Below are 22,569 nucleotides of genomic sequence, written 5' to 3' on the forward strand. Positions count from 1 at the left end.
CTGTTTTGTGACATTACACACTCCATATATACATATACTATATAACGCACACTCATTATATAAAATGCCATAGGGAGGTCCGAGACCTGTTATTTTATAACCATAAGTGGGAACCACGTGGAAAAGTTCAACAGTGGAGAAAACATGTCTCTGCCTTTGCTTCCTCTGGGCCCACGAACTGATGCTGAGTTCTAAATGCAGGCAAACAACCCTGAGGATCCTCAGTTGAACGACATGGTGTAAACAATAGCATGGCTTTATCATTTCATGCTCAACAGTGTTTCCTTTTTCTTACATAGGGACGAAACTTAGCTTCAGGAGAGGTTGGATTTTTCCCAAGCGATGCTGTCAAGCCATCTCCATGTGTAAGTTCTCATATTTCATTTCCGTCTCATTTTATTTTACCTTTGTTACTATGATCAATTGTGCAAGGGAATATTGACTGCCTATATGCTCATTGGTTTTGTTAATATTTTCGTAGGACTTACATGCGTATAACCTCATGGAACATACTTTAATTTGTGCTGAAACATACTTCAAATGTCAAGAAAGGATATGCAGGATGGAATATAACTTAGCGTTTACAAAATTGTTTAAAAGTCTTTAGGAAAAGTAACCCAAAGCCACAGTGTACATTACTGAGCAAGTTTTTCTTTCCTCACTGAGGGTAAATGATCCAACCTACTCCTGGTCACTCAGGTTACAGGGAGTCATTATGCTTCAACTGGGCTTCTTTGAAAGCATAGTAGAGAACAAAAAGCTCACACATTCTTCAACCAGGTGTCTGAATACATTTTCCATGCTTTAGAATGTCTTTTCTGTTTATTTAATATCATAATGAAATTTTCTGAAAATGGGGAATGAATGACTATCTTAGAGTTTTATTGCTGTGAAGAGACACCATGACCATGGCAACTCTTATAAAAGAAAGCATTTAATAGGAGCTGGCTTACCGTTCCAGAGGTGTAGTCCATTATCAAGGCAGGAAGCATCTCAGCATGCAGGCAGATGTGGTGCTGGAGAAGGAGCTAAGAGTTCTACATCTGGATCAGCAGGCAACAGGAACAGACTGAGACACACTTCCTCCAACAAGGCCACACCTCCTCATAGCCACTCCCTATGGGACTGTGGGGGCCATTGTTATTCAAACTACCAAATGACTATTACTCAAATAATATGGGTAAATATCCAGAAAATGTATTCTCTGATGCTTTGTGGTGTTGATTTATTTCTATGTGGAGTGGCATTATGTTAATATCATAATTTGTCTCACAGTCTTAAAGTTAATGAATACAATGTGATGAAATTTCTTTACTAATATGATTACTTGATGGAAAATGCCCTCAAAATTCTTAAATAATCTTTCTTGTTACATTCCCATGACTCCTATATTTCTCAACTGCACAGTCTTTTTGATATTACAAGTATAATATCTGTCACCTTTAATTTGGGAATGTAAGCTTACACCATTTATCCAAGCTTAATTATTTTTGAAAAGCAGAGATTTTTTAAAAAAAATATTTGCTGTTCTCTTTGCTACAGATAGATAGGTTAAATCTCACAGGTACAAATATAAGCAGCAATGTTTACATAACAGCAAGTGGCAAGAGATTTTAACTTTCAGACATTTGGGAACCCTAATAAGCATTTAATATACGAAGCCCTATTTTCTGTTTACAACATCTTGCATGGGTTTTAGAAGTTTTGTTTAAAAATAGTCTGGCATAAAATGTATTTAAATCTGTTGAATGCATGAACAAAAGGATAGAAAAGCAAATGTGGATCCTTTGATGCATACAGATAATTAGCAAATGAAATCGGCTCATAGAATCTTATCGTAAACCCTCCCAAAAAAAGAAGAGAACCATATACGGATATTTTAAGACTGTAAAGAGTTGTACAGTAATGCATAATCAGGAATAAAACAACCCGCTAAATGTGAATGCTCTTATACTTAAAGTTAATAAGTAGCTTCTAAAGTGAGATGCTTATGGAATGGAATTATAGATGCATCTTCTAGCTATAGGACAACCTGAATGAAACAAAGTAAACAGATTGAAGCGGGGAAAGGGTTTCATGAGCTTGAAGATTGCATCCGCTTGATGGTGGTATAAGCTGGGAATCAGGGGTCCCTTTGTAGTGCTGTGAATTCTATTCAGAGCTGAACATGTATTGCTTTGTGTGTGTTAGTTCTGAGGCACGCCAGTGGGAACCTCCAGGTCGGGACACAAAATGCTGAACATAGATGAGGCACCAGAGTGATTAGAGACAAACCTGGACTACAACACGATTTAAACTTCCATAAATGTGAATCCGGCAGTTGTTAGGGCATGTTCCAATAGAACTCTATCCCACTGAAGAAATACTTCTGTCAGTCTTAGTTCTGGTATAGATTAGTAAAAAAGACAGTGATCTCCCTTTAATGATTTCTAAACTTAAGTGTAAAAGTCATCCATGTAGGGCTGGAAGTCCCATGAGCTCTCTTCCCTCAAAGGGCTGTTACAGATAAAACCTCCAGGGGATATAAATCCACTGTTTGGAATGGTCCAACTGATGAGGAAATGGACTGCCTTAATATAGAGTTTTATTCATGTAGCGGATACATGACTTGATATTTAAATCAAATATTATATTTAATAAAGCTGAAAACTAAACTGGAGAGGAGAGGAGATTATCACACTATATGATTGTCTGGGCTTGTCTGTAAAAGACTCGAATGTAGTAATTGAAGCAAAAATCTTAATGAGTGTATTAGATGGCCTATCCAACATGGTTGAGTAGAAAATTGGAAGAGAAATCTGAAGAAGTTTCTAAAATGATTCCAGAGAGATGGAAATGGAAAACTGTAGCAGAACGAAATGATAAGATTCAAATGTAGCAAACTGAAGAGAGTAAAGATAATGTAGAAAAGCAATTTCAAATAAGTCATCGACAAGAACTTTCCAGATTTTTACAGTAAAACTAATTTTAAAAATCAAGATAAGTAATTTAAAATTAATTAACAATTAGATATATTTTAATGAAACTTCAAGATATTAAAGATGACATTAAGTCCAACTTGAGAGAAAAGGCAAATGCCTACAAAAAGCATTGATAATTGGATTCAGTGCTAAAAACAGCAGTTATTGGAAGGAACACACTTCTGCTGATAGCCTGGGACTACCTATCATTTTAGAGGTTCCCAGGTAACCAATATAATGAAAATCATTAAATACTAAACAGTAACGAAAAGCTGTCTGAGGCTCCTAGCTAGCGAAAAGGTTGACGTGTGGTACTGGGAGTGCTCTCGAGTTGCCTGGCTTGAATACGGTCATGGGGCTATAGCATTCATTCAACATGGCTAATCTTAAGACAGAAACTATAAACTTCTCTGCTTTGAAGAACCAGAGTATGGAGTTTGAAGCACCAAAGCCGTCATGAGAGAAAAATCTTAGAAAAGATGGAGTCCTAGAAGGGAGAAACCTCAAGTTTTGTGTATAAACTTGAAAGCCCTGTTTGAGTAGTGAAGCTGGGAATCTCCTCAGCTTGGGCTAAAAGAAGTTAACTGAGAAACCATTAGCTGCTTATCCCAGAAAACCATCTAAAGTTAGAATTTAACCAGTTAACTTCCTGCTTTGAGACCAGACTCATGCTTTGTGGGAATGATGGGATTCTCGTGTTTATAGAGATCTGAGGTGAGAAAGTGGTTGTATTATTGGCTGTGGGCAGCACCATCCCTGTGTAGATGGATCTGGGTTATGTCAAAGAGCTAGCTAAGCATGGACCAGAAAGCAACCAGCAAGCTTTGGTTTCTGCCTCAAGCTCTACCTTGAGCTCCTGCCTCAACTTTCCTAAGTAATGGATTAAGATCTGGAAGTACAAGATAATTATGATTTCCTCCTCTTAGTTTTCTGTTTGTCTGTTTGTCAGTGTTTTTTGTACAGCAACAGAAAGTGAAATGGAACAGCAGTGCCCACCGAGGAAGCAAAGGCTCCTCTGGGGAACTCGGGGATGGGATAGCCTCAGTGGCTCTTCTGTTGTGATATTATATGTCACTCCTCAGTTCTCTGATATATATCCTTTTCCAGACAAAGGTGAAATGTGCAGAGGCCCTTCTCACTCCTCTCTTCCTTCCTTGTTCCTCTCATCTAATGTAAAAGAGCCAGGGACATCATGGAACCTGTCAAAAGTTGGCTGATTCATGAAGGGTTTTCAAACTCAAAGCAGACAATCGATATTCTACCTTTTCCTCAACAGCTTGGAAATGGCCACATCTTCTGTGCTACGTTTTATTGTGTGGTTTTGGCTGCTGCTGTACATTCTTTGGCTTTCTTCATTTTCTCGTTGCTGCCACCAGCTTGATGCTTTCTTCATTTGCACATAAGATGTAATATTTTCACTAGTGCAAGTCTCTCTATAAAAATAGGAAAGTATGGATATTTTTCATGATTTTTTTTAACAGATAAAATGTTTTCCTGTGGGAAGATCTTAAAATTGGAGTTTAGACTTTGTGTTACAAAAGAGTGTCTACACCCGGTGTCTACGGTTTACTTCTCACGTCTTCTTTTGTTTGATTGTTTGTTTGTTTGTCTTGGGGAAGGGAAGTGCTATTTGGTTTCCCTAATAATATTTTCATTTTAGCTTTCTAGGCAGGATTGGACTGTCTTGTAGTAAATGTTGAAAGTTTCTAGTTCATATTTTTCTGCTATCTCTTCCTCCCTTGAAGGTATAGCAGAAAAAATGCATGGAAGAATGAAATAAAGCAAAATGAATTATTTTCTACTTAGCTGACATGATTCATTCTGTGCAGACTCGCCAACGGGTAGTCCTGGGCCTGTGCTCCTTATGGGTTTTATTGGGCTGACTCAGCTCAACTGAATTAATGATTGATTTCTAAAAGCTACCCTTAAGTAAACTTAATCTATTTTTTCCTTTTTATGTCCTAGGTACCTAAACCAGTAGATTATTCTTGCCAACCCTGGTAAGTATTAAAAATGTTTATGTTGCTAAGTTGAAATACCGTACTCCTAGCTCGAGGACACCTTAAATGGGTGGTTGTAAACCATGTTCCATTTCCATTTGTCCTGGCTAAAGGTAGATTCCCATGTAACACAACACCATAATGAATTTGTAGACTGTGAGCCATTCTGTATCATGATTGGTTAATGGTGTTTGTCGGTGTGTGCGTGTGAGTGCACTGGACCATAAATGTCTATAACAGACACAGAAGGAAATGGGGAATATCATGATGTAGCTCCCATTTTGGAAAGGTAAAAAGCTCAAGAAGCAGAGAAGAAAAAAAATAATTATAGTATCTAAAACCAAGAATTACCTCGAAAGGATGGTATCTAAAATTGTAGTTTCCAGCAGTGTAGGTTGCTGGAATAAGGTATAACCATATCTGACTTGGGTCTTGTTGTGTGACATATTTTACTAAGGAAGATGAACACACACGTCCACTCATCACAGAAAGGGAGGCCATAACAGACTAAAACAGTGATTGACCACTGTCCAGCTCAGTTTTTCTGGCATTTCAAGCAGGGGTTACAAGGAACAGGGATGGCATAAAAGCATCCATATCAGTGAAAATCCCACCTCAACCCAGGTTACCTCTTATAAATGTGGCAGTGCTGGGCCCAGCTTAATGGTCTGAGAATCTCCTCCTTGTAGTTCAGCTATTAAGTCTCCCTCTCCCAGCAGCTGCTTACTCCTTCTTAGACTTCTGGAAAGGGGCCCTTGAGAAACTTCGAAGGTTCTCTTCTCTCAGAAGTGTGACCTTTAGTTTATGTCATGAGCCTTATGGGCTCTCTCAACTTCTGAGGCAATGTTTCAATTAGAAGTACAGCAGGTGAAGATGAAGCATATTTACCATGAGAGGCTTGTTGAGGAGGGAGCAGAATCAAAGATGGCAATGGTCAGTGATGCTTATTATTATTATTATTATTATTATTATTATTATTATTATTTTTATTATTATTATTATTTTCAAGTTTAAGCTATACATAAGAACATAAGAAGCAGAATAGTTAGGATTTCATTAGATCATAATAAGCAGTATATGCTGAGTATTTTATATGCACTTACCACTTTACATATTTTATTTCACAGTAGACATGAGGTTATAAGCCATTTCCAATTTCCATTTGTCCTGAATAAATGTGTTTTCACATGTAATAAAAATTTCCCCAAACTTCCTGCATGGAAGATGTGGTCATTATCAGTACCTGTGGAGAGAGGGTGAAGTCAGTATGACCAGCGGGCTGTAGACCGAAGCCTCCATGTGGTGCCTGTGTTACATTGCTCTCTTACCCCTCAAAATACAAAAGCTCAGCCGTGTACTGGGCTGCACGTGTTTCCCTGGATTTGTGTTTGACTTCTCTGAAGATGAATAAACCTCTTTTCCCTGATATTTGTCTATGTTCCCACATATGTCATTTGAATGCAAACATGAGTGTGGTGTCTTGAGGGCATATAGGACAATTCAGTTTGCAAATATGGGTAGCACTCATCTATCTATCTATCTATCTATCTATCTATCTATCTATCTATCTATCTATCTATCTATCATCTATCTATCATCTATCATCTATCTATCATCTATCTATCTATCTATCTATCTATCTATCTATCTATCTATCTATATTTGAGATATTTATATGTATATTAAGTATATATATATACATATGTATATACTATACTATTACACACACACACACACACACACATATATACACACATATATGTACACATATATTCATGATTACTTTGGTCTATTGCCAGTTTGAAGAAAAGGCCAGGACACTTTCTACTGGATGGAGCTGTCCTCAGACCTCTCGCTGCTTTGCACCTGTCAGTTCCGCCTTCCTTGTCACTGCCTACACTCTCTGCCGTACTCTTCCTAGCTTTGGCACTGAACCTGACAAAGAAACTGTAATCAAATTGGGAGTCTTTGCTACATTTTAATATCTCTGAAGACAATTTTGAGATTTTTGTTACTGTAGACTTAAAACCAAGTTAATAACAGAAGTGAAAGTTTATTTTTCATGCCACTAGATTTTATGACTGAAAAGTTTGTAATTTTAGAGATAAATAATAATGTCACCAACCACATGGGTTTTATTAAATAACATGGTCAGGTACCTGCAAACTGTCCAGATGTAAGAGGGCAGGCAAGTTTGTACTTTCTGCTTTTTCTAAGTCATTCTTCTCAGTATGTAAAGTTCTGTGGGAAGTATAAACAGGATAACATTATTCCTAATGATTAAAACAAATCAAGATGCCCAAACACTGGAAACACCTTAAATACAGGAATTAACAAAGACATCACACTGTAAAAACCTTAGATTGAATTTTCTTTCCTTGAACACCCCAGACAGTTCATTCAAATTAAGTGGATAGTTTCATGTGAAATATCTTGAACATGGGAACAAAATCATCAACCACTCATGAAAACTTTGAATTTTAGAAATATGAGACCCATCATCACCCATTTATTTTGTTAATCATTTTCATCTTTAAAGTAGGTTGATCCCACCACGTGAATATTACTTCTAGAGACCATGGAATAAAAGAGTAAATCAACAGGGCTGCTTCCAGTTGCCCATGCTTTATGTGTGAGATGTATGAAATGTTGGGATGAGATCTGACTGAGGATTGGGAGCCCTTTGCAAGACTGAATGTGGTAGATGCCAAGGTCCCTGTCGCCTTTTCCCTGTAGTCAAATAACCTGGCTGTTTACACTCTGCCAAGAGACAGTGTTGTTATGTGTACTACATTGGGAAACAGAAACATACAGGGTTTCATCTTGGAAAGGTTAGGCCAGCAGTGGCTGTGGAGATTCCATTCTGAAAACAACTCAGACTAAAGAAATCTTTAAATCCAAGGTGTAAACCCTATTGCCTTCATAAAGCTTAGATCTGACGTGGGATTAGTTTTTCTCACACTACACCCTTTCCTTAAATGCAAAAATTAGTTTAGAGAACTGTTTTATTTTTAAAAAAACTGAATGAATTAAGTAAAAAATCCAAACCACTAACATTTGGATGGTTCCCAGCCCAATTATCAGATTTTTGCCAAATGAGCAGACTTCTGCCCAGTGGTACTTTTGGACCTGCACACACAGGACCCTCATTCCTAGATTCTGCTTCCTTATGCATGAACTAACAATAAAGAGAAAGCAGGCATCTGAGGGAAAACTTCAAGTACAGAACAAACCTTTTGTAAGGGAATGATCTAAGAATTGCAAGGCTTGTATAGACTAAGTGGTAGAGAAGCTTGGGAATATATGTTTGAAAAAAATGTCAAAAACATCAAAGAAAAAAATAATAGGAGAAATGTTTTTAAAATTAGATAATTGACATGAATGTTGGCTAGTTTTCAACTTATAAGAAACCCAGAAAGACACACACACACACACACACACACACACACACACACACACATACACACGCGCGCGTGCCCAAGGGCATCAATTATTAAAGAAATAATACAATATTTCCCAGAGTTCGAAGCCATGTCTACCTTTTTAGAGAGACTGCTGAAAGCATTAAAAAATGTACATTTTCATTAAAATTTTCTTTTTTTTTTTTGAAGCTGGGGACCGAACCCAGTGCCTTGCGCTTGCTAGGCAAGCGCTCTACCACTGAGCTAAATCCCCAACCCCTCATTAAAATTTTCTAATAGATAAAATAATCTGAAAGCTTCCAAGGGAGAAAATATCCAGTCACATCAAATGAGTCAGAAATTAGAATGAAATCAATTGAAAGCTAGAAGATAACAATGTAATGCCATTTAATATTTAAGAGGCAAAATCTTTTCTCACTTGGAGTTCTCTACCCAAATAAAACAACAAATTAAGTGTTGGGTAAAATGAAATATTTACATAAGTGTTGTTCTTTAAAATGTTACATATTATACTCCATTTGTAGAAAAACTAAGGATTAATTATTAACCCCAAGTAAAGAAAAAAATTGTACAATCCAGGAGTTGAACAGCAGGCTTAGAGGGCAGAAAGAATTGGGTAGTTTGGGAGAGTGGGGAACGCAGAAACCATTGGTAAGGGTGAGAACTTTACAAGTAGAATATACACCATTGAAAATGCATTGGTAGAGAGAACCATGGAAAACAACCCACACAAACTCTCATGCTTACCTTTTTACAAGTCAAATACTTTAAAACTCCTGCACTGCTCAAAATGTGCTGGACGATGCCTTGTGTTTACAGATGTTACGGAAAGACAATGGTCTCTGACAAAGCTTATATCAGGAGAGAATTGGCTTTTCTTGTTCATGCCTAGAGTTAGAAGTCAATGAATCGTAGCATAAACACAGTTATTTAAAATATCTATGTAGAAATAAAGAAAAATTCAAAATATTCAATCCAGGACTTGGAGCAGAATGCTCAAATGATAGACTGCTGCTTTTCATTGCTTTTAAACTATACTTTAATTAGTTCAACACACACACACACACACACACACACACACACACCTCTCTATATGTAGTCAGAAAGATGAAGTGAGGGTTGCATGCACACACAGGAGAGCCTTCAAGATGGATACACAGGAAGACTTTCTAAACCTAGACAGCAAATCAACTGTGTTGATAGAAGTGTGTGTTCACACAAGAGCACAGTGTATGAGGGATCTTACGGTCAGGAGACTGACAAGCCCTACATCCAGAAGGATGCGAGTAGAGATGCAGGCATTAGGAAAGATAAAGCAGATGAGGTAAGCACGTAGCAGACTGTGCTAGATCTCAATAGGTCATAGGTCATCATGACTGCCCTAAAAATGTGTCACTGATACAAAATGCCACTAACTTCCCTTTATGCCTGGTCCAAGACTGCCTATATCCAAGTCCATGAACTTTTGTTAAATGTCTAATGTGTACATTTTAAATAAATATTATAGATTAGAGCATACATTTATATTGAGTTTAGGATTTGATATGTGAGTCAGATGCTTTGCTTAAGGAGAGTCAGTTCAAATGTAGTTTCCTTTTAATTTCTATTGTTCTATTGTTTAATTTGTATTGTTCTTTGATCCTTGCCATGTGGAGTACTTATATTTGATGTGAGCAGTCATGCAAGAATAATTTAATTCAGAGTTTCGATATTTTACTATGATCATTATTGTTTTGATGGAGTTATGGTTGTGCTTAAGGCCCACATGGTCTAGGGAAACTTGAACTCTGGTTTTGAAAATTTCTGCTTGGAAAATGATTCCTTTATCATTGTTTGTTTCTTTAGAAATTTGCCTATCAAAATCATGAACTGAGATAACTAATCTCACATCTAAATAATAATTAGTTTACAGTAATTGAAATTATTTCAGTCACTTCATAAAGATGATTTCAAAAAGATTTGATAGCATACATAGGAAAGGTGAAGTCTTAAAGACTCTGTGTGTGTCTGTGTGTGTGTGTGTGTGTGTGTGTCTCTGTCTCTCTCTGTCTCTGTCTCTCTCTCTCTGTCTCTGTCTCTCTCTCTCTGTCTCTCTGTCTCTCTCTCTCTCTCTGTCTCTCTCTCTCTCTCTCTCTCTCTCCCCGTCCGTGTGTGTGTGTGTGTGTGTGTGTGTGTGTGTGTGTGTGTCTGTGTCTTATGCAGGACTATGCCCCCATAACTCTTCTTCCTGTCCATTCCTAAACTTCTGACTCTCTTTGTCTTCGTCTCTTCCACTTATCTCATGTTTACTGGTGCTCGCTGGCTCTTTAGACATTGTCCATTTTGCTGATGTTAACATTGTACCATATTTCTGTTTAGACATATTAAAGAGATTTTCCCAAATTATTATGTAAAGCAATGTAATTAGCATACACATAAAGCCACGATAAAGACTTATATTTAACCTCTCTTTTCAGATACATTCCTCTAATTTTTCTGTCTTTTCACAGGTATGCTGGCCCAATGGAAAGATTGCAGGCAGAAACTGAACTTATTAACAGGGTGAATAGCACTTACCTTGTAAGGCTCAGGACCAAAGAGTCTGGAGAATATGCAATTAGCATTAAGTAAGTAGGACAGTGCTTTTGTAGAAATAGATTTCCTGTGTTCGTAATTGTGTAGGTCATGTGACACATATGACACTGAAGTTGAAATCCAAGGTTCTAATTGCAGCAGAAATAACGCATTTATCCAGACAGTTCATTAATACTGGAGAATATCTGTGAGGAAAACAGTAATGGGTGTTATAGGCTGCTAATTGGCATAATAGATTTCTTTCATAACATTATATTTTGTTGATATGTGTGTATATCTATTAAATTCGAAGAATACAAATTACTAGATTTTCTCTTTTTTTTACTCTCAAACTAAACTAAGTAAATTAAGCATAATGATTAGTCAGATCAAAGTTTTCTCTCACTTCAAGTATTGCTTGTATCTTCAACCCATCTAGTAAATACATTTTGTTAATTAGCTGTCACCATTGTATTGGCACAAGTATATATTTTGTCTTTGGAATTAATTCCTATAACGTTATTGGGGCATGCCCTCTGGTAATTATTGATTTCTACTGATTAAAAACACATTTATATTCATAAGTTATTCATTGCCCACAGGTACAATAATGAAGCAAAACACATCAAGATTTTAACAAGAGATGGCTTTTTTCACATTGCAGAAAATAGAAAATTTAAAAGCTTAATGGTGAGCATTGATTATTTCTTTTCAATCTATAATTCCCATTTTCTGCTGTTAGGTTAGTTTAACTCTACAGTTTCTTAGCGATGTTACCCATTGGAAATTATTTAAAGAGAATTATAGTGTGGGCTCTAGCAAAAGCCTAATTTTCTAGGTTGAAGAATTCCAGTAATGTTTTACATTGCTCAGATGATGTTGCTCATTGTACATGAGCTCATGTACATGTTTCAGGTAAAATTTTAGAGTCCACATTACTCATGACTTTCAGAGCAACTGCCAACTCAAGTATAATTGTCAGTTGTTTGTATGGGTGTTTGAGTCTCTTGTCTCAGTGGCAAATGGCAAAACTTTGTTACATCATTATGTCATTCCTCTTCTTGTGTCCTCTGTCTTTCCCTCCAGCTACCTTTTATCATGATCAATTATGACAAGGAAAGTTTTAATTAATAAAAATATCTCTTAAATTTAGGTCTATTTCATACAAGAGACTTAAGAAAGTAAATTTTTAATTTTCTTTGTATTGTCTGCTATTTTGAATTGTGTAATCATGGTTCTCATCTATCACATTAGACAACTGGGCATCAGTAAGTTTATATTTTGCCACAGACATTCATTGATATTACATAGACATATTGTGTTGAAATGAAAAACCTATCTCGAGGTGAGAATGTGGTGATCAATTCTGACAATTTGTAAATGTCTCAGTAACTTTCTCAGAAGGTATATTGTGTATATGTCTTACAGGCCACACACTACATTTCATTACACACACTGTTATCAGTACATCTTATTTTCCTAGGAGTGGCTTCAAATCTTCTTTTTCACCCAGGCATTCTTGAAGGAATGAGGAATTTGGACACAGGACACAGGATACATGTGTAGCAGTTAAGAACTTTGATTAGCTTTGAGAGCCAAGACCCAGTGATGAAGCTACAAATCAAATGATACATGCTACACCTTTCCTGAAAAATAACAGGAGTTATTATCACTTAGGAGTACAAATGAGTTAAAAATTGAGTATGAGAAGGCTTACAAACTCAGCCAGTTTGAATGCCCTACCTAAAATCCATTTTAAGGTAGGGACCAGTGTGCTAAAGAAATTGAAGCATCTTGAGTAGAGAGAAAAGGAAATAGGAAGAAATCTATAGACATAAATAGGACATTTGAAATTCAAAAGGAAAGGACAGGCAGTGTGGGTAGTCATGGAAAATGGAAACTCTTGTCAAACTGGTAACCAAGCTCCAGGAATCCTCCCTGCTAGAGGTAACTTACATTCTGTTGTATCTCCCGGGCCGTGAAAGAGAAGAGAGAATGAGCTAGACCAGAAGAGATTCTTCATATAATAAAAACCTGGGAAGGATGTGACAAGTGGGTGCACAGATAACGAGTGAGTGACAGGCACAGCCTGGACATGACGAAAGCATGCATGGGGCACTCCATCTCTGCAAGACATGCCAGCTGGAGCTCTTACCTGCAGAATTTTTTGGGGGATGGTAATGAGGCTTCCTCACAGTGTCATAGTTGATATGACACTTAAAAAACGCTGCAGGGCCAAAGACTACTGCCAGCCCTGCAGACATTGAAAAAGTCTGGAAAGAAACTCCTGTCGGAGAAGACACACAAGAGGGATGAAAGGACTGGCTACGGGAAGGGGCCAATCAGATCAGCTTTGTATCACCTTGGTCCAACCCATGGAAGTCCTATGGCAGGGAAGGATGGGGGTGAGAAAAGCCAGTGGCACCTCGTGGGCTATAGTCCTTTTATGGCCATGGCTATACTGAGGCTGACAAACACCCCAATTTAAATAATATGTAGCAGAGACCGTTCAAGTTTATCCATCGGTCTTCTGGAAAGGGAAGTAAAGACACATGTCTCAGAGTTCAGACAAGTGACACAAATGCTGTGTGTCACTCATGAATGCCACTGCTGGGGACACATATCATACATGTTATTCTTTTTCTTTATTTTTTTCTTCCACACCTGGAGATCTTTTATAGGGAAGCTCAGACCATAATAGTCCCAAAGAGGAGATGGAGAACTAAGAGCAAAACTGTGGAAACTAAAGAGAAAAGGAACCAACTTGAGGATATTTGTATAAATAAGGAAATGAGGACAAGGAACAGAAAGGCTTTAGTCATAGGCAAAGGCCTTTTGCCAGCTTTAGCAGATAACTACCAGTTGCTAAAGAAGCTGCTGAGCTAGCTGGAGTTTGCCCTGCTTTTTGTTCAGGTGTTGAATAAACTTATTGTGATCTTTATGTTTTAATTCTCGGAGATGTGTATTTAATAAATTCAATAAGCAGATAAGCAGTGCTATATCAAATTTGCATCCTATAGATTTTTAAGTTAAATGTTTATTTAGAATAAAAAAAATCTATTATTTTTTCCAAAAGGCAGACTTGGATGCTAATAAAATGGTTTAATAGAACGAGGCACAACGTTTAAGATAAAATTCACAAAGAAGAGTATGAATGTTTAATTACTTTGAATCTTAAAAGACTCGATCACTATAGTTTTAAGAGACTTCAAAATAAAAATGAATCAATTGATCTAAAATAGCTTACAAGTTAGGAAGTGCACATGTGCTTCAAGAGAATTCAAGGTCGTGGTGTCCTGCAGACCTAAGATAGAAAATGCATGTGGATTCTTGCCCAGAAGTGTTTCGTATTATGGTAACATACTTCTTTGGAAGAGGAGAGGAGGTTCCAAGATGTAGGCAGTGTCTTTAAAACCAATAAAGGTCTATGGCCTCTAGCAGACACAGCTTATCTTGTGTTATGTAGCCCAGTTCCCATCACAGTAAGTGCTAGTGTGCAGACTTATGCCATTTCTTACTGGTTCAGCATCTCACCAATCGCGCTCTCCACATCACATTATGTTCTTCTGCATACGAATCACCTTATAGCTTGGGATAAAATTTCTATCAGAAAGGATACAAAACAAGAAAAGACTCTAAAAGCTTATTTTTAAATTAGCTGGTGTCTCACAGAAAAGGCTGAATTTGATGCCTGGGACCAGAACTCCTTCCCTTGGGTTTCAATAGCTCGGTTAATCAAAGTCTTTGTTTTTCTTAGTCATTAAGTTCCAACCCTAAATGACTTTCTGATTCCAGATTACAAGGCATTAATTTTGTTCTGATTTTCATGTATGCCAGACAAGCTAGGTCCAAATGTTGTTTGTAAGCCATCTCCAGCGCCCGTTTCCTTGGTAATTGGAATGACTGGCCCACACTCATTATTTCTCGGGGTTGGATTGTTGACATCACTGTGTCGGCTGAGATAAGAGAAGCTTAGAGATTTCTTTTGTTTCCAGTCATCTTATTCGCTTGTTGTACCTGAAGGTCAATGACTGCTAAAGCGGGGGTGGATTAGACTAAAATACAGAGAGCACAAAGCCATGAATTGGAAGCAATCCACACTGGTGCTCCTTAATTCTACTCAGAAGCCTGTTAGGAAGATTTGCAGCCTAAGACTGTAAAAATGTAGCTAAAATACTTTCCATGCTTAGCCAGGTATTAAAGACCATCTGCGGTTTACTAAATTGCCTGACCCTGGTTCTTAGAAAAGTCTTTTTTTTTTCCTTCTGTAAAAATATTAAATGACCAACAAAACTTTTTTTTCTGTTCAATAATTCAATAGTGTATATCCAACTTCACATTAATCTTACTAAGGATTTGCAATTTATAAAATTCATATTCTCTCTCCTAAAGTGAAACTGAAATTCAAAGCTATTGAGCTGCACAATTTGTTTCAGATTTATATTTATGTTGTCAAAGAAAATAGCACATCTTTATTGAAGTGCTGAGACTTTGGTTATCGTTGGTATCAGTGATGCCCTAGGCAAACACAGAGTTTTCCTTAAGCTTTTTATTCTGTCATCAAAAAATAAAACGATTATATATTTCCACTAAGAACAGTTAAACTTCTGAGCTCCTCTTGGCAAATCATATTAAAAATAGGCATATTATGAATGCCATATTCTCATGTAAGTAGCCATTTCCTAGATACAGCGCTCTCTTTCGTGTTTTGTTTCCTTTGTTTCCTTTCCCCCTTTGGATGTTAGTCAGATTTCACACACCTTTGTTTGGTCAAGCATTCCCCTTCTCTGGGCTCAGAGAAGGTCTGTGAACTGTGTGGAGTGTTTTATGGCCTTCATTTTCCAAATGTGGGAATTGACAAAAAGAATCATTTGCTTTATCCAGTGATTCAGCTAAATAATACTGCTTTCTGTTTATTAATGTGTGACAGAATGTGTGTGTGTGTGCATATTAAAATGCATGTGCCCTTTGCACACATGCAAATATGCAGAGACCAGAGCATGATATCAGAGAATATTGTCTCCCTCTTTCTCCACCCTATTCACTCATAGACTCTGGAGCTAGGCTGGCAGCCAGCAAGTCCCAGTGTTCCTTCTGTCTCCTCTTCTCAATAGTTCAGGGGTTATAGAGACATATGTGGCTAAGACCTGATTCTTACGTGGGTGGTTGCAGTGTGAACCCAGGTCTTCACTCTCATGCTCTGTAACAATGGCTCCTATCTGCTGAGCTGTCTGCCCAGCCCACGCCTGGGATCTTTACTTTGCCACCTATGGGTCTCAGGTCTGGGTACCCCGAGCTGAAGTGATCTCTTCCCCATTGTTATCTATTGAGATTGTTGCCTGGTCTTTGGTTTAACCAAGCCACCTCCATCGCTCTATCTCTCCTAGCTTCCCAGTTGAACGCACTAAAGAAAGTTCTTTATGCACCTGAGGTCTTAGAACCCTCACTCTCCCATCTTCGATAAGAATCCTGGAGAGTGGGCACTGTGTCTTCGGCATTTTTCTGACCTCTGGCACTTCCAGCTCAAAGAAGTACTCGGCACATCTCAGTTAGACCGAAAGGAATAAATCATTGATAATCTGTTTTGTTTTTGTTTTTTTTTTTTCATGTTGTGAGTGAGTTTGGACCTGATTGATTTCTTAGGAAATTTGAACTTAACCACTGACTGTATGTGCTGGATCAATGAACAATGTTATCATCTCAAGAAATGAGGTGCTCTTGCACACATTTTTAGAGGGTGCTATGACAGAAGCATTGGCTACTTTGTTTAAAGTAATTTGTTTTTATTTTCATTTCATCTACTCATCAGGCACTTCATATCTGCCCCGTTTGGCTCCTGAGACCATTTCCATTATGAATTTGCCCATTTCAGTTCGTAGTTGAGGGATTCGGATATGTGTAGAATACGAAAGTAAGGTACTCGGAAAAAGGTTTTCCCTGAAGATTTAGTTTAAAATATGATAGATGTTTTTATGATGCTTTGAGATGTTCAAAGTATTTCTAAACAGCAGCTAGAAGGAACCACCTGGCTGCCCTTTGTGAATACTGGGTGACACTGAGAGCGGAGATCCACATGGCCCATTCACCAGTGTGAAACAGGCATGATAGTGAACACTGCTGAGTGCTTCATGAACCTTCTTTTCTTTTGTAGAAAAGTACATTTAGTATTAAGTTTGTTTTTCTGACTAGTTGAAAGCAAAATGGGGGAAAGTAGAAATTGCTATATAGTCAAACAACAGCTGTTCCTTTCTTTTTTTTTTTCTTCAGAGAGACACGTTTCTCACTAATAACAACAATAATTACTACTCTGAGATCGAAGTTTAGCATGGCTTCTTTTCAGCACGGCATCTGACTGAAGACAAACAGGATGTTCTGCATGCCTGAAGAACAATAGAAAATAACCAACATGAACCAACGAATCCAGTCAATAGGATAGCATCTTGGGGGAAGGGGTCAGGTACATTCAGACAGGAGGCAGAGCTCTTACACTTTCAGACATTTGGAACGTTAGGCTTAAGATGATTATCCTTGTATCATATATAATTTGGTATTAAAGGGTTTGTTTGAGAACAAAAATAACAAGATCTCTCTTTCATCTGCTCTCTTAAAGGAACTTGTGGAGTACTACAAGCACCATTCTCTTAAAGAAGGGTTCAGGACCTTAGATACGACGCTACAGTTTCCATACAAGGAGCCTGAACACGCATCTGGACAGAGGGGTAATAGAACAGGCAACAGCTGTGAGTACTGCAATTGAAAATACCTTGGAAAAATTATGTATTTGATCACTTCAGGGATTTGAAGCAAAATAACACTAGGCATCTTCATTCCGAAGTTTGAAATATAGCCAATTTGTACACTAATGCATTGAGCAGACACTTTTTTTCTAGGGCTAAGCAGAGTCAGAAGGGCCAAAAGGTTCATGGCTATCTAGTTACAGGGTTTTATTTTATTTTATTTTATTTTATTTTTTTTGGTGATAAATTAAAAACTGTATCTGTGTTAAAACAGCCATCAAAATGTAAGTGATGTAGTAATGTGTGAAGTTTTGTACTTTTCACTAGGCTTTTTTATTAGCCAAGCTCTCTTTAACTTAAACGTGTCATTGTGAACGTGATGCTGTTTCAGAAATAGTGTCTACTAGAGCTCTTCCAGTGTACCTAGTATCCTAAAGCTCCTAATGTTCCTATTTCAATCCAGTATCTTAAAAGGATCAACATACTTTGTTAGTATTTTTAAAACTATACATAATCATAAGTAATCGTAAAGGATGGCTACCCACAAAGACATAGACATACAAATGCATCTCAGCCTCCGTGAATCCAAATCGAAAACTCTGCCACACCATTTCATGTTATACAGACCTCCTGGATGGACACCCAACTTGTGCAGAGGACGTGATAATGAGAGAAAAACAAACCTACTTTGAGGGAGAAATGAAAAAAAATTTACCATTATTAGAATCCTGAATTAATTTATTAACTCTAACTAGACAATTGGAATTTCAAGAAATGGTCTCAAATAGGATTTGCACCAGTGTAATATAACTTGAAGTTAATTTTCTTTTCCTTAAAATCTTACATAAAGGGGGATGGGGGATGCTGAGCTTTTCAACATCAGTACTGTTCCAAGTACCTCAGGACAATATGGAAGTCATCTGTCACGTTAGTTGAGAGTTGCTTTTCTGTTAACTTTTGTAAATCTTCATGGTTGTTCTCCTTGTGGCCATTGACATATGTCCAAACTCATGTTGCAAGACAAGCAAGAACACACGTTGTCTTAAATGTTAATCCCTTTTAATTTTATCTATGTTGAAGCTCAAGATTTTCTGATTATCTTGGATTATCATACAGGCTGTACTTTTCACTCATTCAAAATGGATGTTCATCCTAAAAAGTAGTTTTACTACACATTTCTTAAAACTCTACCCAAGTTGTGACTTCTGACCTCTTTTAACATGACAACTTCTTTTAGGTAAACATAAGTTTAAACCTTTTTCTTTTTCTTTGTTTTTTGAGTAGAGAGACATAACAGAATTTCATCTGCAGGTGGAATCATATTTGACTAGTTTCCTTGGTTCTTCAGAGGCCTACAGGGAAGAGGGGAACAGAAGGGTGGTGTCCAGAGTTTAGGAAGGTCATTGTTCCACTGTGACCTTAGCTTTCCTTGTTTCTATAACCAGAATATATGGAAGGAAACAATTTAAGAAAGGAAGAGTTTATCTTGGCTTACAGTTTGAGGAATAGTAGTGGATGATCTGGGGGACCGGAGTAATATAGGTACCTTGACAGGAATAAGGGAGTTGACATGACATGGAGCCGGACCATAAAAGTGAAGGTTCACTTCTACTGACCTAATTCCTCCAACTAGGCTCCCAAAGAGTGCTGCTAACTCCGACAGAGCACACACTAGATTTCAAAGGACTGAGTAAGTTTACATTTGCAGTCCTCATAGGAGTCTGTATTGTGCTTTGATGACTCATAAATTTGTCTTGTTGACTTTAAGACTTGTTCTAGGGTTAACCCTTAATGAAAATACCACATGTAATTTTTTTAACATGCTGTGCTTCCTAGGAGGTGGGAAACAAGAAATGCTTGAGGGAGCCTTTAGTCTTCATCCCTGGTTCATAGCTACTGAATATCTGGACATTGTTTTCACCAAGCAGCATTGCCTTAAGATAAAGATTCAGACTGAGATCTTGAGTTTTCATTACTTCCAAAACTGATGTAGGATGCAGAGAAAGTAAGGTAAAGCCCAGAACCTTCTTGTGCTCTACACAGAGGTGAGACATGTGCTTTACTGATGAAACTAGTGACTACTAATAGTGTAGGTGGAATTGTACAGGTGGTGACTTCTGTGATTGTAAAAGAAAGACGTGGCTCATTTTTTGATGCAAAAATATGATAGGAGTATGGCAGAACTATTGCATGCAAATGAAAGTTAATTTGCAGGAAGGTATCGATTGGAATCAAACACAGGTCCATAGTATTAGGCAGAGAGTTTCATAGGTTATAAAGTCATCTAATGCTGTCTCTAGACTGTCTACCAGGATATCAGGGTAGTACTGTTTTTGATATTCTTTTAGTAATGTGAATGTTTCCAAAAGAGGAGGTAAAAAGGAAAGGAAATGGAGAGAAGAGATGAGAGAGAACTCAGGAGTAAAGATGAACTAGTTTTCTCCCATTGAAATTACAATAGTTTGGTGGAAGATATTGTATGGATCTATAGAAGAATCCCATAACTATCCAAAATAGCCCTAACCATGCTTCCCTTGGTTGCTTAAATGTACCTGTATATCTGTATACCTGAAGGACATGACAGTGACTTTTGTCTTGTACTCTGCAATGACTACTTGGCTATTTTCAGGTCTGTTCTCTTAGGCAAGTTAGCCAGTTTGAACCTCAGCTTTCCTTGCTGAGGAATGAGATTGGACGTTGCACTGTGTTTCTCGCAAAATCACATCCTAATTTTATTTTTTCATATACATGAGAGGAGGTAGAGCCTAACTGTGATGAATCATTATAGCAGCAAAAGTGCAGGGTTTCCTATTTTTGAACCCAATTCAAACCTTAAACATTGCATGACATTGATAGAATTCATAATAGGTAGACTGTTTACATATAACGACACATGAATATTTCGTATGTGCTACTATTTATGTTACTAATAAAGTATATGAGTAGGTCAATTAGTGAAGTTTGCATATACTCTATAGATTAACTAGCCGAGTTGTATCAGCACAGTTTTCTGCCTTTGATAATTGCACTATGGCTAGAATAGTGAATATCTTTGTAGGGAAAACACACAGAATTATTTGACAGTAAAAACGGATTGTGTCTGCAGTGTGTATTCGGATGGCTCAAAAACTAGCATAGGCTGGCAAAGCAAACATTGTAAGATGTTAATATTTGGGTACTGTGAATGAAGTATATGAGAATTGTTTGTGCTGTTCTTGCTTTCATTTTAGAATAAAAAAATGGTTGATGTGCAGATAACCCTACCTCCTGGCCGTGTCCAAGAGAATCACAGGAAAGTGGCAGCATCCTCTTTCTTTTTGGCTCCAGCTGTGGAAGAGCCTGGCCACTGATTTGGAACATGTAGAACACCTGTGCCTTGAGTGGTTCCCATTGAAAGCTTCACTGGGATCTCCTCACATCTGTTTACTCTCTCCTTTACTTAAGGAATATTCAACACTTATCCCCGCCAGCGGGGACCCAGTTATTTAGGGTCCCGAAGGGGCGCTACCCTTGGGCCTAAATGGGGGGGGGGCGAGAGAAGAAGGAGACCAAGCAAAAGTTCTGTTGTCAAGGTCTCATTTATTGAGAGAAATGTACAGCATTTAAAGCTCTGAGGCAGGAATAGAAGCAGGAACTGAAGCTTAGGGTCGGGGAGTTTGGGAAGTGCCCAAGGATATAAGGTGAATCACTACACTGCAAGATATACTCCTCTAACAAAGAGGCAACAGTCTTCCGGGGACATGTTCTTTGAAAAGGTCGAACCCTTCTCAGGAATCTGCTCAGGGACATCCGGTGTTTTGCTTAGGCTGAAACATCCTGTCGTTGCTCCCAGTGTCTTCCTGGGAGAGGCTTTAGTTCAACAATCTCATGTCTGTATGGCTGTCATTTCAAGGTTGAACCTCTGTGGCCATGCAGCCCAGAGTCATGTAGCCACCTTGAGCTATGCAGTCACAAATCGGCCATGCCCAAATCCAATACGGCTCACTACAAACACTCACCATGTGCCAAGACTGTGCTAGATGCTGTAGCTACAATGGTAGATAGGGCAAACAGGGGAATGGGAACACACAAAAGACAATTAAGGTCATAGAATTGCATAAGCCTTCTGAAGCCAGAGAATATATGCTAAAGTGTCATAGAGGTGTTACTCAGCCTGCAGGTATGGGGCAAGACTTTCTGAAAAACGTCATTAGCAAGTATGAGGGTGGCATCGTGTGGGGTGGTGTGCTTTAGCACACAGGTAGCTGTGTGAAAATGTTAAATTGCAAAACACTTCTTGTCACATTAGTGCCACTTTTATTTATTAATCTCAATATCCATTATCATCGTCTTATTCCTGAAATAACCTGACAATCCCATAGTATTTATTAGTTATATTTTAATACAGTCAGGGATAATATTTTCTTAAGCTACTAAAATACACACTTAATGTAGGTCAGCTTTCTGCCCTTGTAATTCAATATGACCATATCTATCCACTTTCATTTTATGATTGCTTTTTTATGCTCAGTCTTTTGTCATCTCTCCACTGGTCATTTTGTGTTCCACACTTAATTTTATTCTGATAACCTTAATAGTAGTTTTAGTTTCCCAGGACTGCCATAAAATTTGCCACATAATGATTTAAAGAAACAAGGCAAAACAGAAATTGCTGTGTCCTACAGGCCAGGTGGCTAAAATCCAAATAGTGTCCATGTGTCTGTAGACTCTGGATGGCTGAGCAATAGTAGGTCTGTACATGTTCCATTCCAAGCCTGCTGGATCTTTATCTCTCCCCTATGTGTGTCCTCATCTTTTCACTTAGAAAAGCGGTTGCAGTTGATTTTAAGGCCTACCTTAGATGGTTGGTATTCACTTGAGATCCATATCATCTACAAAGACCTCTCAGGTTTAACGT

The 22,569-nt window shown here is 37.8% G+C and overlaps 1 protein-coding gene across 3 annotated transcripts in view; it reads left to right on the forward strand.

Annotated features, from left to right (window-relative positions):
- Positions 1 to 22,569, forward strand: part of Vav3 (vav guanine nucleotide exchange factor 3) — a 342,484-nt gene that overhangs the window by 303,739 nt on the left and 16,176 nt on the right. For 2 of the 3 annotated variants that reach the window (XM_017590775.3, NM_001191714.1), the window contains exons 21-25: positions 300 to 365; positions 4,926 to 4,960; positions 10,872 to 10,988; positions 11,538 to 11,625; positions 17,546 to 17,675. In XM_017590775.3, coding sequence (XP_017446264.1) covers positions 300 to 365; positions 4,926 to 4,960; positions 10,872 to 10,988; positions 11,538 to 11,625; positions 17,546 to 17,675 — 436 coding nt within the window. Of the gene's footprint in view, positions 1 to 299; positions 366 to 4,925; positions 4,961 to 10,871; positions 10,989 to 11,537; positions 11,626 to 17,545; positions 17,676 to 22,569 lie in introns of those variants that run through there. The other variant, XM_063281659.1, reaches the window with a different exon arrangement.

This window comes from Rattus norvegicus, chromosome 2, assembly GCF_036323735.1.
Source record: "Rattus norvegicus strain BN/NHsdMcwi chromosome 2, GRCr8, whole genome shotgun sequence".
In the NCBI taxonomy this organism is placed as follows: domain Eukaryota; kingdom Metazoa; phylum Chordata; class Mammalia; order Rodentia; family Muridae; genus Rattus; species Rattus norvegicus.